Source organism: Seriola dumerili, unplaced genomic scaffold (genome assembly GCF_002260705.1).
Source record: "Seriola dumerili isolate Sdu_G_001 unplaced genomic scaffold, Sdu_1.0 BDQW01002927.1, whole genome shotgun sequence".
In the NCBI taxonomy this organism is placed as follows: domain Eukaryota; kingdom Metazoa; phylum Chordata; class Actinopteri; order Carangiformes; family Carangidae; genus Seriola; species Seriola dumerili.
This window is the reverse complement of record NW_019177182.1, coordinates 358640-372395: the sequence shown is the minus strand read 5'-3', so window position 1 is coordinate 372395 and position 13756 is coordinate 358640. Positions and strand designations below refer to the sequence as shown.

Below are 13756 nucleotides of genomic sequence, written 5' to 3'. Positions count from 1 at the left end.
TCTGTGCTTTCATTCAATTTAGCATACTGTATCAACCTCTACGGCATGCGAGGTCCTATTTGTTCCAAGCTTGGTCTATAGTTCTACAATGTGATTCCGCCCTTTTTGTAACTGTACTTGTTTCATTTGTTATTTTTATCTAGAGAGGACTCGACGCTACTACTGCATCTCTCTAATGAAAAGCTTGCTATCCTATAAGACACAATGTGATTAAGATCTGCGAAAGCAGGTCTAGGGATGCACAGCTCAGTCTCACATCTATATAGTGTTTTTGACAGCATAACCAAACACTCAGTGCACACAAGGAGCCTACAAAGGAGAGATGCGAGATGGATAGTGAAGTGATGCAATATTACTAAAAATATTATTAAAATGATAAAATATTAGTAAATTGCAAAATATAAGTATGGACATTATATTATTATTGTTATATAAACAACAGGTGAAAATCGTGACAAAAAAACCAATCTAGTAAGGTGAAACAGTGATTCGTCGTGCTGCAGCATTGAACAAAAGTATTTATCTCACACTCATATAACCTGTATGACTTGACAGCCAAGAGCTATAAGCGCTTGGTTAGCTATACATAAGATACTACTAACAGCTCTGTGCTTCTGATACTGCAAGGCGAAAGCTCATGGTATATCAATCTTTGTCTTCCTCTTTTTCATAACACCAAGAGAGACTGGAACGGAAACATCAATAGAGTGAATGTAGGAACAGAAATCTCTATGAAAATCTGTTCTAAGCGTCATTCTGTGGATTTTCTAGCATTAAACCCATGAATTACCTATTGGATGAGCCTCTTTGAGAGCAAACCAACACCGATAAATGAAGACTATGAATGTAAACTGAGGCAAATAGAGATTAAGATGGACATCTGGAGCTAGGTTACTTGAATTTTGTATAGAATAAGAAGTGATGTAAAATGAGCTGAATCCGTTGTGTGTAGAGTATGGTTCTTCTGTGTGTAATTATTGAAGAACTGCTCTAAAGCTAAGTCTTTGGTGAGTGCACAGACAACATGCACTACTGCTATCATAACCAGTCTAGCAAAGAGTGACAATAGTTCGTGATAAGTTGTATCGCGTCTGACATATGAATTTCTATAAAATATCGCAATAAAAGTAACTGAATCACACTGAATGTTTACGCCTAACACAATTCTACAGAGATTAAAAAAGAACAAATATCATAACCAATAGCAATTTAGCCAAGTTCTTTAACTACTAACAGTCTCCAATATCAGAATATACTCGTCGAAAATCGCGCGAATCTAGAGCGCTAGCGACGTCGTACTCTTGGCGTCTTTGCCATCTATTCAGCTGAGACTCTATTGTCAGTGAAGGGCGGCACAATCCCTCACCTGTAGCATGCATAAGAGATACTCATAGGATACTGTCATCGTCTGAGTGCTTTTAACTCGCACACTCAGAGTCGGCTCTTAAGTTGCAAGCGAATAACGCGACATGACTTTACCATCCAGACACCAAAATCCCAGAACAATCCTTTTACATACCCCATCTGAGAGGAACCGCGGTTGCTTTATGACCCCATATTGTGTGACCACCGCATTCCTATGCTTGACAACAAAGCTAACTGGCCTATGCATACCGATAAGTCTCTGAAGAACATCTTCACGCGGACCTTTGACCCCCTTGAACAACTCATCATGCCTAATCCAAACACAACTAAAACTCTCTTCCTTCAACCCTTAAAAATGATCAAGCGTATACCGAGTACAGGGCATTAAAAAGGTCATAAAAATGTGAGTGATCATTAGTTTCTATAATAATGGCATTACTAATCTAAACTACTTAGTGTGCCTTAGTGTGATATTATCCGGTGACCTGTCATGTCTCTGTTGTATCTTTTATATGGCGTGAGAATCTGCTTTTCTCCTCCAGGAAGACAACCGTGCGGCTCCATACAACTCTCATAACTACCTGTGCAAGCGAACTCATGTCAACCTTCAAGTCAATAGTCTTCTACTTACACAAAATTGACCCTCACTAGTATAATGTATGCGCGACTTGTTGTCTTGTTCTGTGACTAACCACAGACTGTTGGTATCAGATGGGTGGTTAGAGTGTTTTCCCAAGCAGTACGTCCCAGATCCCAGCATCTGAACCCTGGACCCAGGGGAGCCTTTGAACAACCTAAACAAACTGTTACTACCCACTTAGACTGTTAAACCCTGTCTAACTTCTTCCATTTTCTCGCCTGTAACACTGTTGTTCTTCTCTGTTTTTATCCTCTCGCTTTCCATCTTCTTAACTGTTTGTCCTCCTCCTTCTTATCAGCCGCCACCTTTCATTGCCTCGTTCTAAAATAAAACTAAAAAACTAACCACCCCTTGTTGAAACTCAATTAACTTGACAGACACAACACCAATAGAAGTACACCTCATATAAAAGACATGGGGGAGGGTTTGTGCACTTAACAAACAGAGGGCAGGGATTAAAAGGCCAATGTCTGTTTACTTAAACCAACCCTACTTCTGCAGCTCTTTAGATTTCCAACCACTTCCTAATCAATTACACAGGCAAAAGCTGAAGACAAGCGCTGAACTCTTCCCAAGGAAACACTCTGATGTGGAATTAATCCTCCGTAACCTACTGAACTCGGCGTACTAACAGACGGTTCTTTGGATGAGTGTTTGATGGGAGTCAATGAAAGTCTTGTGAATGGCAAAAATTTGGCTCCCTCACGGTTATGCTCTGTCAGTTCAATTCTGGCACCTGTGTCTTATCGTGCATAAATATAGCTAAAAAACTAGGAATAAAAACAGTATGGAAATCGTTATCTGATTCATTGGAACAAGTTGTGTGTTTGCTCCCTAGCACCTCGTGATCTTGAGTCGATCTGTCCAACCAGGAAAAACAATCTGCGACCAGAGCGAAGTGAATTTGTTCTACACATTACCTTAGATTTAACATTGGAAAAGACAGGGAAAGAAACTGGAAACATTTCAATGAGGCAATGGAAACAGAGACCGCCCATAATTGAAAACAAGACAGAGAAGAAAAGACACACCACCTACTGAACGAGTTGGAAACAGAAAATCCATCTGAAAGCACGATACTGTAAATGGCTGGAATTCGTCCAAAATCCGGACAACGGACAATTGAACGCGGGTCACACGAAATTCGTTCAGGTAACGGTTATAAATATATGGCGCTGCACGCAGTGTGGCAGACATTCGCCAAGTCAAGATGATGAAATTTACGTCCCAGCAAGAGCCTCACAGCACAGTGGACCAAAAAACTGTTAAAATTGGGCTGATGCCACGAGTTCACGATCATATGAGATATGAAAGCATTTCCTGTTGATTTGCAGACATTGGAGACTCAAAGAAATTGGTCTTGTGTAAATATAAATTAAAATTACCAGAAATGACGGCATTATTAGGCTAATGTGATCATGTCAAAACGTATTGCCCCCATTATAACACTTTCACTTTAGTAGTCCTTTGGCAAGGATTAATGAATAGTGGTCTGAAGTCAAAAATCCAAGTGATTAATGCAACAAAAGGAAGACATTAAAAGCACAGGCCTTTCAAATCCGGATCTCTCCCAGAGCAGACATAATCTTTACTCGCTCCAATATGTGGATCATTACATCATCATCACTTCATATGTCCGATTTACTTGATATGTCCACATGGACTGTCTCTTCTGTCCTTGCAATAAGGGGAGCTAATATGACACACCAAGAAATTTCATTGAAATAGCTGTTGTTCTTTGTCTCCAGTAAAAAGCAAATAAGGAAGACTTGAATGCAGATTTTCTACGCTTACAATACAAATACAAGCTAAATGATCCTGTGTGCGGTATGCAGCAGGCGTCAAAGCAATTAAAGAATGCATTTCATTTTTTTTCATTGCTCGATACTGTAGTTTCACAACATAAGATTAATCACTGTGCGTTGTGTTAGTTATCAAGTAGTATTCAGCGCTTAGCTAAAACTAGTTATTGCTGCGCATAAACTCAACTGCTAAAGTGTAGAGGCTTCTTCTTCTGTGTTTTGGCGCGTTACCAAACAAGCTTTTAGGCGGATCATCACCTCCTCCTGACAGAAAGCGAGAGTCGAAACCAAGAATGGCATTCCACTCAGGATTTACAATGTAGGTCAACAAACATGCATAAACTGTGGTAGGAGGAGTGTTCTTAAAAGCTCAATTCTGGGGGAAAAAATTTTCCAATCCCCCAAGCTTAACCCCCCACCCAAAAAGGGGGAATTACTTGAAATGACAAGCAATAGCGGGACCTTTTGTTTGTATTTTCGGGCCACTACTGTAATTATTAAATGTCAACTCGGCTATATTGAGTTTCCAGGTTTAATTACCAGCACTTAGTTGGATATGAACTGGTAATTGTGTAACACCAATATGTCATGAGGTATTATAGAATGACACATTGAACCTCAGGGGTTATGCAGTTATTACTCAGTGACTGAAAAAAACTTAACCAAAACAGCACGCTTTTTGAGAACGAATACTTGCGAGGGGTTTACCACGATGAGAGTTATCCAGAACGCGGTGTGCAGCTGGGGGGTATAGGTAAGGACGAAGGTTTTAGCGAGTAAAGGGCTGTGGTTGTAAAACGTTAGGGAAGGGACGCCAGGAGGCTAAGGAGGAGCGAGACTGGGGGGTGCGGTGCCGCTGCCCTTTCCAAGCTGCCCTTTGGTTATTGCGGGCGAGGGCAGGCCAGCAGGGTCAATTAAGGTAGAGACTATTGGGGTTTTTCTGGTTACCGTTCACCAAACCCGACATCTGAGGGAAAACACGAGGCTGCTATATTGTTTAGCCTCTTGGTTTTATTTTGGGGGGAGACTCTTACAGCTCGTCAGCCAGGCATACTCTGTTTACTTCGTTACATATGGTTAACTAGGCTTGTACTCACTTTGAATTGTGGCCTGAGAAGAGAGTATGGATTGATGATTAGGCATAGCTGGCTGGTTTACGTGCGTGCACTTGCGTAGTGGAGCCTCAAACACCCGCGTACTGCACAAAAGCTGTGTTAGTTGTGTTCTTTTTCCTGTTTTCTCTGTTATCTGTTAGCTGTGTTAGTTGTTATTTGTTATCTGTTAGCTGTTAGCTGTTAGCTGTGTTAGTTGTCCTCTGTTAGCTGTTAGCTGTTAGCTGTGTTAGTTGTCCTCTGTTAGCTGTTAGCTGTGTTAGTTGTCCTCTGTTAGCTATTAGCTGTTAGCTGTGTTAGTTGTCCTCTGTTAGCTTTTAGCTGTTAGCTGTTAGGTGAACTACGTCTCCTCTGTGGATTTTGAAAACATACTAATATTATCCACTTTATTAGAAACAGCTAGCTAAAGCTGGAGCACAGACCACAGACCTAGCTTTAGCCAGGTGCTCCTAATAAACTGACACTGAGTGTATGACTGAACCCTGATTTTAAAGCATGATGGGTAAATTCACTTTTTTAATTAAAAACTGCCAGTTTAATTGGAGCCATGAATTCATCATCACCATGTTGTCCAGGTGTGTCAGGTGACACTGCATCAGAGCAGGACAGTTTGTTATTTTTACCATGGTTACCACCATAACTGTCATAACGTCCTGATTACATCTACCTGTGTGTGTGTGTGTGTGTGTGTGTGTGTGTGTGTGTGTGTGTGTGTGTTGCAGTGGTCCTGTCTCAGCATGTCTTGTACCTGTCCTGCCGCCCCTATTAGAACTTTTCCACCTTCAGTTTCCCTCAAACTCAAAACAACACGACAGTTTCTGTGTCTTTAAACGCCTCACGTCTGTGAATAGACTGAGCCTGACCCTCAGACCCTCAGACCCTCATCATTTGACCCTGCATAAATTCACTTCTATTATCTGTCATCCTGCATCCTGTGGTTCTGGTCTTGGTCCCAGTCCTGGTCCTGTAGATGGACATCAAGGCCTGAACTGTTTCATTTATATTTGTTGGAATTGCATTAATTTTCGGTGTCAAATAATAAACAGACAGAAAATGTTGGACGAGCTCGTATCCAGAGAGAACTGTGCGGTTGCAGCCAACGCTTATTTTCATAATCAATACATCCAATAATTAACTGATTAATCACTGACTGAAAAATAAAGAAAACTGCCTGAATACTCTCTGAAGGTCAAACATGTTGCGTTCACTGTCACAGAAAACTGGGAAACTGTCAGATATTCCCATTTAACAAACTGGTCGCCAATAAATTTTCTGTCAATCAACTATCGATTAATCACCTGATCGTTTACACATCTCTAAAATCATGAAACAACATCAACAAGTGTTTGTCCCGAGACCTCTTTCTCCAAGTCCAGAACCACATCCACCAGAATCAGCAGTTTGGTGACGGGACAACTTAAAGTTTTTTCAGCTTCAGGGACAGATCCTGATGCATGAGAGGAACCAACTGTCATGTGTTCATCTCTCTGGCCCAGCAGGAGGCATTATGAATTAATGAATTATTGAATGGATGGATGGATGAAAGCTGCCAAAGAGCTGCTGTCATGAATGTGAATGTGACTTTAATCCCCTGAGAACGAGACGTGTCAGTGCCAGCTCAGACGCTCTGAGGCGTCTTGCTCAAGGGCCCGTCAGCAGGCAGCGCTGCAGAGTGTGTGGTCGACCCGCTAACTGCCAGGCTGACGGCTGGCTGCCTCACATTTGCATAACGTCACACTCACACAGAGAGAGAGAGAGAGTGTGTGTGTGTGTGGTGATGCCTGCAGCAGAAAACACACCTGAGACAGCCAGACAACCGCTGCTTTCAAGAATTTTACAGATGTTTTTCTTTTTCTGATGAGAGATGAAAAACTTGTTTCTTTTAAATACGAGAAACTGACTTGGAAACAAGGAAGAGCTCAGCTGATTGGTTCACAAACACAGACATGAACCTTTAACAACAGAATGAAATGATAGATGGATGTTAACTGTATGTGTGTATTAGTGTGTGTGTGTGTGTGTGTGTGTGTGTGTGTGTGTGTGTGTGTGTGTTGGAGGTGAGCTGGGGGTCGACTTGTTATGCTGGTATCCTGACAGTTTTAATGAAGACGACCCGTATGTTTCCCGTCTCATCCGTTAAAGTGAAACTACATCTGATCCAGTCTTAACTTCCAACGATCAGCGTCCCTCTGCGGAGACGTCTCTGTGTCCCATCAGGTGAGACCATCAGGGCAGCTCACCTGGAGCTGATACTCAGAGGAACTCACCTGCTACTGATGTGTTACAGAACCTTCATCCAGACACAAATCCAGAACAACTTACATCTCCTAGAAGCTTTTTGACCCATGGAACCATTTCAAGAACCTATATACAAAGTCTCTGAGAACATCTTCACGGACCTTTGACCCCCCTTGAACAACTCATCATGCCAACTCAAACACAACTAAAACTCCCTCCCTAAAAATGTCAAGTATAGTAAGGCATAAAAAGTCATAAAAATGTCATAGTATAATAAGGCATATAATAAAGCATATTTCTGTGTTTTTCCCCTGTCATGTCTCTGTGTATCTTTGTGGGCGTGGCTTCCCTCTCAGGGCTCCTGGCTCATCTCCATACCTGCGACTCATAACTTCATCAAGCCTCTAGCACAAACACCTCAGATAACTCTCCACTCCTCGCCAGATTGTTTATTCTACATTATGGTAACTTGGTCTTGTCCACTTTAATTCCTGAGAAGATTCAACAGTGCTCAACTGTAGTTTTTATTCTTTATTTTTATGATTTGCTCTCAAGCCAAACCCAGCAAGTCTCTGGCTGTCACACCACCTCACTAGAAGATCCTCCCGCATCAATTCCAGCCACACCACCATCTGAAATCTGCCACTGCCTTCAACCCCCCTCTGCCAGTCTCAAGCCCTCACCAGACACCAGCCTCCCCATTCCTCATTGTTGTTGTTTAGTAAAACCGTTTTTCACCCCTCACCTCTGTCTGTGTCTGCTTTCGCTTCTAGGAAACTGACAAAAGCGTCAGAATAGGAAGTAGTAGAGTAATGCATAACAAAAGTGACATAAGGCATGAAATATCATAGTACAGTAAGGCAGAAATAGTCATAGTATATGAAGGCATAAAAAGGCATAAAAAGGCATAAAAAAGCATGAAAATAACATAGTATACTAAGGCATAAAACGTCAAAAAAACGTCATCGTATAGTAAGGCATGAAAAGTCATGAAAATATCATAGTATAGAAAGACAAAAAAGACAAAAAGTCATAAAATGTCATTAAAACCTCATAGTATAGCAAGGCATCAAAACCCGTAAAAACATCATAGTATAGTAAGGCATAAAAAGGCATAAAAGTCATTAAAATGTCATAGTACGAAAAGTCATAAAAAGTCATAGGATATAAGAGACAAAAAAAGCATTAAAAGTCATAAAAAGTCAGTATATTAAGGAATAAAAAGTCCTATTATAGTAAGGCATAATAAGTCATCAAAAGTCATAGTATAGTAAGGCACAAAAAGTGTAAAAACTTCATAGTATGGTAAGGCATAAAAACTCATAGCAAATAGTAAGGCATAGGAAGTCATAAAAACATGAAAGTATAGTAAGTCATAAAAAGTCATAGTACAGTAAGGCATAAAAATGTATGTATGGGTGTCTTTACAATTTAATATAACTATGCACATTATCAAATGAAAGAGTAAAAGTTGGTGGACTGTGGTTATGTTAAATCTTAGACAGTAATTTACAATTAATCCATGATAGCATTTATTCAATCACACTATCATTTTAAACTCTTAAGATGAACCTGTTTTTTCATATGCCGCTCTACTTACTATAAAACACTTTAGACATGGTGACATTTTCATCAGATTTTTCGACAGAAATTGAACTCTTACCCTTTGATATATCCACCATTTCATGTTACTCCTGTTAGCAACCGGACTGTTAACCTACAGGAGACAGAAGTCATGGTTATCTTGCTAGTTAACGCTAGCTAACATGGTTACACAACATCAGTCAACATTTTTCTGGAAACGTTAGGGGCCACTGTGATATTTTCACATGACAGGACACTTCAGATAGCCACCACCCTTTCAACCAATCAAATGCTAGCATCCCTAAATTGGTTGTCTTGGAGAAGTAGCCTTGAAATGATCTAATATGACTTCACTCGAAACATAGTGTGACCGAGTTCACTCAAAGATGACATGCAAACCCAGGCCTTTGCAAAGACCACTGGCATTCCCTGAAACTCTGAAGCGAGATACCCTTAATGACCTTCGAGGACCACTGCAATTAAAAAACAGTTATATCCCTTCATGACCCCAAGCCCTTACCACTTTAGAGCCACCTGGTACCACCAAGAACCTGTTTAGGGATGCACAGAAACTCTGCCATCACCAACAGAATCTCTTTAACTTGTGCTAGAATTTATAGAAAGACAACTACAACCACCTGAGTGTGCCTTATAACCTTGTCAAGGACCCTTGGAACCTCGTGAATGACCTCTGATACCTTGGCAAGAACTTCTGAACCTCAACTATCCCTGGAATTACATGAGTCTCCCTCCAGTTTCCAGATTGCCTCAGTGCTGGAACTATCCAAGAATCTGTCAGGACAGCTGACTGTATTTAAAATAGACTGAATCACTGAAAACACTGAAAACTTTGTGCCCCTAAAACACCCAAAGCACCCCTAAAAAATCTCCAAAATCCTCGTACAACGTGCCCCCCCCCCCTTTCTCTTCTGAAACTTTCCTGCACTTTCCGCCCTCTCCCTGTCTGTCTGTGGCTCAGGAGTGGAAAGTTTCTGTTGCCTCGGGCTCAGTGTTGACAGGAGTTTATGAATATCACAGAGGAGACAGATTAAGACAACGAGTCTGAACAGGTTTACAGGACAGACAGAGGAGGAACAATCTACCATCAGCAGAAACCTGTTAACAAACCTCCTGTTTCTTCCTCTTCTTATGTCCCCGGGCTGAGGGATTCCTGCTCAACCTTCACTACACCTGCTCCAACAGAAATAAACTTTTATTTGTCAAGTTTAAGACTTTCACAACAGATCAAATGTGGGTTTAATATCATAATATCAACACTGGTGGAAAAACCTCTGGGCTAAATGAATGATTTGCTTTTAAAAGGGTGCCCAACATCCCCAAAACCACTTTAAGGACTTTAAAGTCAACCTTGACAAGCTTTTAATTGTCATCAAGTAGCTCTGGAAACTCTCAAGAAGCTCTGGGATCCCCTCAAGGACTACTAATACCTCCTTAAGGACTACTGAAAAGCCAAAGGGACACTTGAACTCCTTTAAGGACCCTAACGCCACTTGAAAGGTCTCTAAATTGAGACTTTGGGATCCTTCATGGGTGCCTCATACCTGCTTAAGGAGTGCTCAAACTCCCTCAAACTCCTGCCACCTCAACCACCTCAAAGACTCTCTGAAGACCCATTTCTCCTTAAAAATACAATACCCTCACTGCTGAAACCACCTCATGACTCCTGGATAACCCCAAACCCCCCAACTACAATGAGAACTGAGAAAAGCTTTGGAACCCTTAAACCCTGAAAGATTCATTTTTAAGGCCCCTGAAGCCACGGAGGTCCCCACTAAGACCTGAGTCCTAGGAACACCTCAGTGTTTCACTTGTGAAACTGAAGGAACTAAACTGAAGAACCCCCTTAACGAACCCTTAATTCTCTTTAAGAAGCCCAGAGATCCTCTCATGGACTCCTGGTACCTCCTTAAACACTACTGAAAGCCCCTCAGGCCACCTCAAGGATACAGAGGACCCCTTTAAGGACACTGAGGCCCCCTGACAGGGACGTTCAAAGGAACTTTGAATGTTCTCTAAGAACCACTGGAAAGCTCTGGGATCCCAAAAGACCCCCTGTACTTCCTCAGTCTCCCAGAATCACTCCTCGGACTCCTCGGAGAACCCTGAGACCCTCAAAAATCCCAGGGGGATCCATCATGGATACAACATCCCTTCATAAACACTGCTGGGAACCCTTCACCCCCCCAGAAAACCTCCTGGAACATTTGTAAGGACCCTTGAAATTCCCTCAAGGACCGACCTTGAGTCCAGCTGTGAAGGAGGAGGAGAGAAGTTGGTAACACGTGGAGTGTTGACACAACACACACACACACACACACACACACACACACACACACACACACACACACACACACACACACACACGCAGATGTAATAACTGGTGTATTGATCTGTAAATGTTTATAATTGGCTTCAAACATTGAATTTACACATTTCTACATAAAATCAACAGAGAATCATGATGCAGTGAATCATGTGACTGAGTTTGTTTCTATATAAACAACCTGATCAATGTCTCTGATCCAGCTCATTAAATCCATCACTGGTTTCATTCCATCGATGTGAAAACTTCCTGTGTTCATGTAGTTGTTGTGTCATGAAGAAAGTGAGGTCTGATGTCCATCAGTAATAACACTGATATAACAATGTAACAGCTGCACAGTGAAGTTTATATATTTAAAAATATCAATGATCTTTTTACATTTTAAAAAAGAAGAAGGAAACAGGACGAGTCAAAGAAAGCAGATTTAAAATGAATAGAAAAGTGAAAGAAGGAGAGAAATGTGGAACGCAGGACTGTAATGATCTGGTCTGGATTTTACTAAAGAATTCATTTAGAGACTGAGTTTAAGTTGATGTGTTTACATGTTCTGTCCTGCAGCGTCCCAGAGAGAGCGTTAGAGACGCAGCACTGCCCCCGTGTGGCTGAGACTCCACACAGCAGCAGACGCTCACAGGACGCATCGGTTCATCTCCTACTCTTCTGTTAAAGCAGAACTGACGGCGACACAAGGACGACCTCCAGTGGAGACTGAGGAGCTGCACATATACACAACCTGAGCTAGATAATAAGACAGTGTCCTACATGTCTCACCTGTAAGACACATCCCAGTCAGTCCAACCAGATCTGATCATCTGTAACTTTGATTTATTTGTATGTGCTTCTTGTTTCAGGGACGACAGATAAAGAAACATTTTACAGACATTGTGTATTTAAGCTGATGTTCATGAACATGTGTCGTCTCTATCAGATAAGACAATAAGTGCACTTCACTTTTACTTCACTACATTTATTATTAACTTTACTTTGTAGATTCTTATAAATACTAAAAATTATTAATATTATGAACAAATAAATTCTGATATTTTCTTACAGATCAAAATAAGAATTTATTGATCAATAATCATAATAATCCATGACTCTGCATGATCAGGACTAACATTTCACTTCTGCTACTTCAACTTTATTAATTATTATTAGTGTGTTCTATTTGTAATTTACCCAGAACACCACAGTGTAGAAACACTGTTCACAATATCAAAATAAACAATCAGCTGGATAAAATAAAGTCTGAAATATAGTGGATTTATTTTTTATTTTCATAGATTAAACTACCTTGTATTATGTTACCTGCGTCTGACACACTGCGTCTGTACATGAGGGTGATGTGAGACACGTTGATGCGCTGCAGTAAAACCCTGTGATGTGAAACAACGTGTTTTCATTCAAAACCCAATAAACACATTTAATGATTTCAGTTCACATTTCTTTTAATTAAAAAACACAAGTCACAAAGTTTCTAACGAAGCGGAGCAGACACACAGTCGCTTTATATTCAAACTCAACATTCCAACAGAAGAAAAAGAAAAAAGACTAAATCTGGTTTTTAAAGAAGGAAAAACGTCAGTGTTCAGAAAAGTGAAAATAAAGTGAGACTCTTCTGCTCTCACCTGACAGCAACACATGTCTCTAGTGACCAGCTGTGACCACATCACCTGAGACACCTGTTGCTGCAGGTGTGACCAGAGCCTCAGTGTCATCAGTGTGTCACTTCCTGTTTGTCCGATTAACATTATTACTTCCTGTTTGTTGAAACTCGTCCCGCAGACACTGACATTTATTAAAACCCTCTCGTCCTCTCCTCCACCTCCTGGTTAGCCTAGCTTAGCACAAACACTGGAAGCAGAGGGAAACTGTTAGCCTGCGACTCTGATGTACAAACAGAAAACGTAGAGGAGACGCAGCTTCTGACGGGGAACAGGAGGGTTTAACATGTGGGCGGGGACCTCAGAGCGCCTCCCTGATTGGCTGATGAGTGTCAGAGCGGTTTGGGGAGGGTCGACACCTCCTCCGCACACTCGTTGTAGGCGTCTTGATAATCCTCGTGAGGTTTGATCAGGATCACGCAGGTCGGCCTCTTGGATCCTGCAGACGAACCCAGATCCTGAACAGAGCCGAGGACACGACAGTCAGACTCACACAAACAAACATGTCCCTCCACAATAAAGCTCTGCGGCGGCGGACTCACCACTTTAGATGGGATGTAGGCGTACGGCAGGTTCCTGTCCTCACACATGACCGGCAGGTGACAGTAGACGTCGATGGGCAGCGTGTCGCCGGCCAAAACCACGATCCTGCAGAGACGCATCAGAGACGGTCAGGGGGTCAGGAAGACCGGTGGGGCTGTGATGTCATCAGTCTGAGACAGATGATTTTCAAACATCACGAAGTGAAAAGAGTGAAAAACATGGCCGCCCACTCACCCCTTCTCCCCCTTGTTGATGAACTTCTGAACCTCCTTCACTCCTCGTCGGATGTTCTTCACTTTAGCAGCTGGAAACAGAAACACCATGAGACTCTGATCCGGACTCTGATACAGACTCTGATCCAGACCCTGATCCAGACTCTGATCCAGACTCTGATCCAGATCTGATACAGACTCTGATCCAGACCCTGATACAGACTCTGATCCAGACCCTGATCCAGATCTGAT

At 41.7% G+C, this 13756-nt stretch overlaps 1 protein-coding gene across 1 annotated transcript in view; it reads right to left on the bottom strand.

Annotated features, from left to right (window-relative positions):
- Window positions 1-12512: 12512 nt before the first annotated feature.
- The window catches only part of nhp2 (NHP2 ribonucleoprotein), a 2193-nt gene continuing 949 nt past the window's right edge, over window positions 12513-13756 (bottom strand). Inside the window, exons 2-4 of the mRNA XM_022769380.1 lie at window positions 13527-13596; window positions 13292-13397; window positions 12513-13207 (exon numbers count right to left, since the gene is read on the bottom strand). Coding sequence (XP_022625101.1) covers window positions 13082-13207; window positions 13292-13397; window positions 13527-13596 — 302 coding nt within the window. The 3' untranslated portion in view covers window positions 12513-13081. The remainder of the gene's footprint in view (window positions 13208-13291; window positions 13398-13526; window positions 13597-13756) is intronic.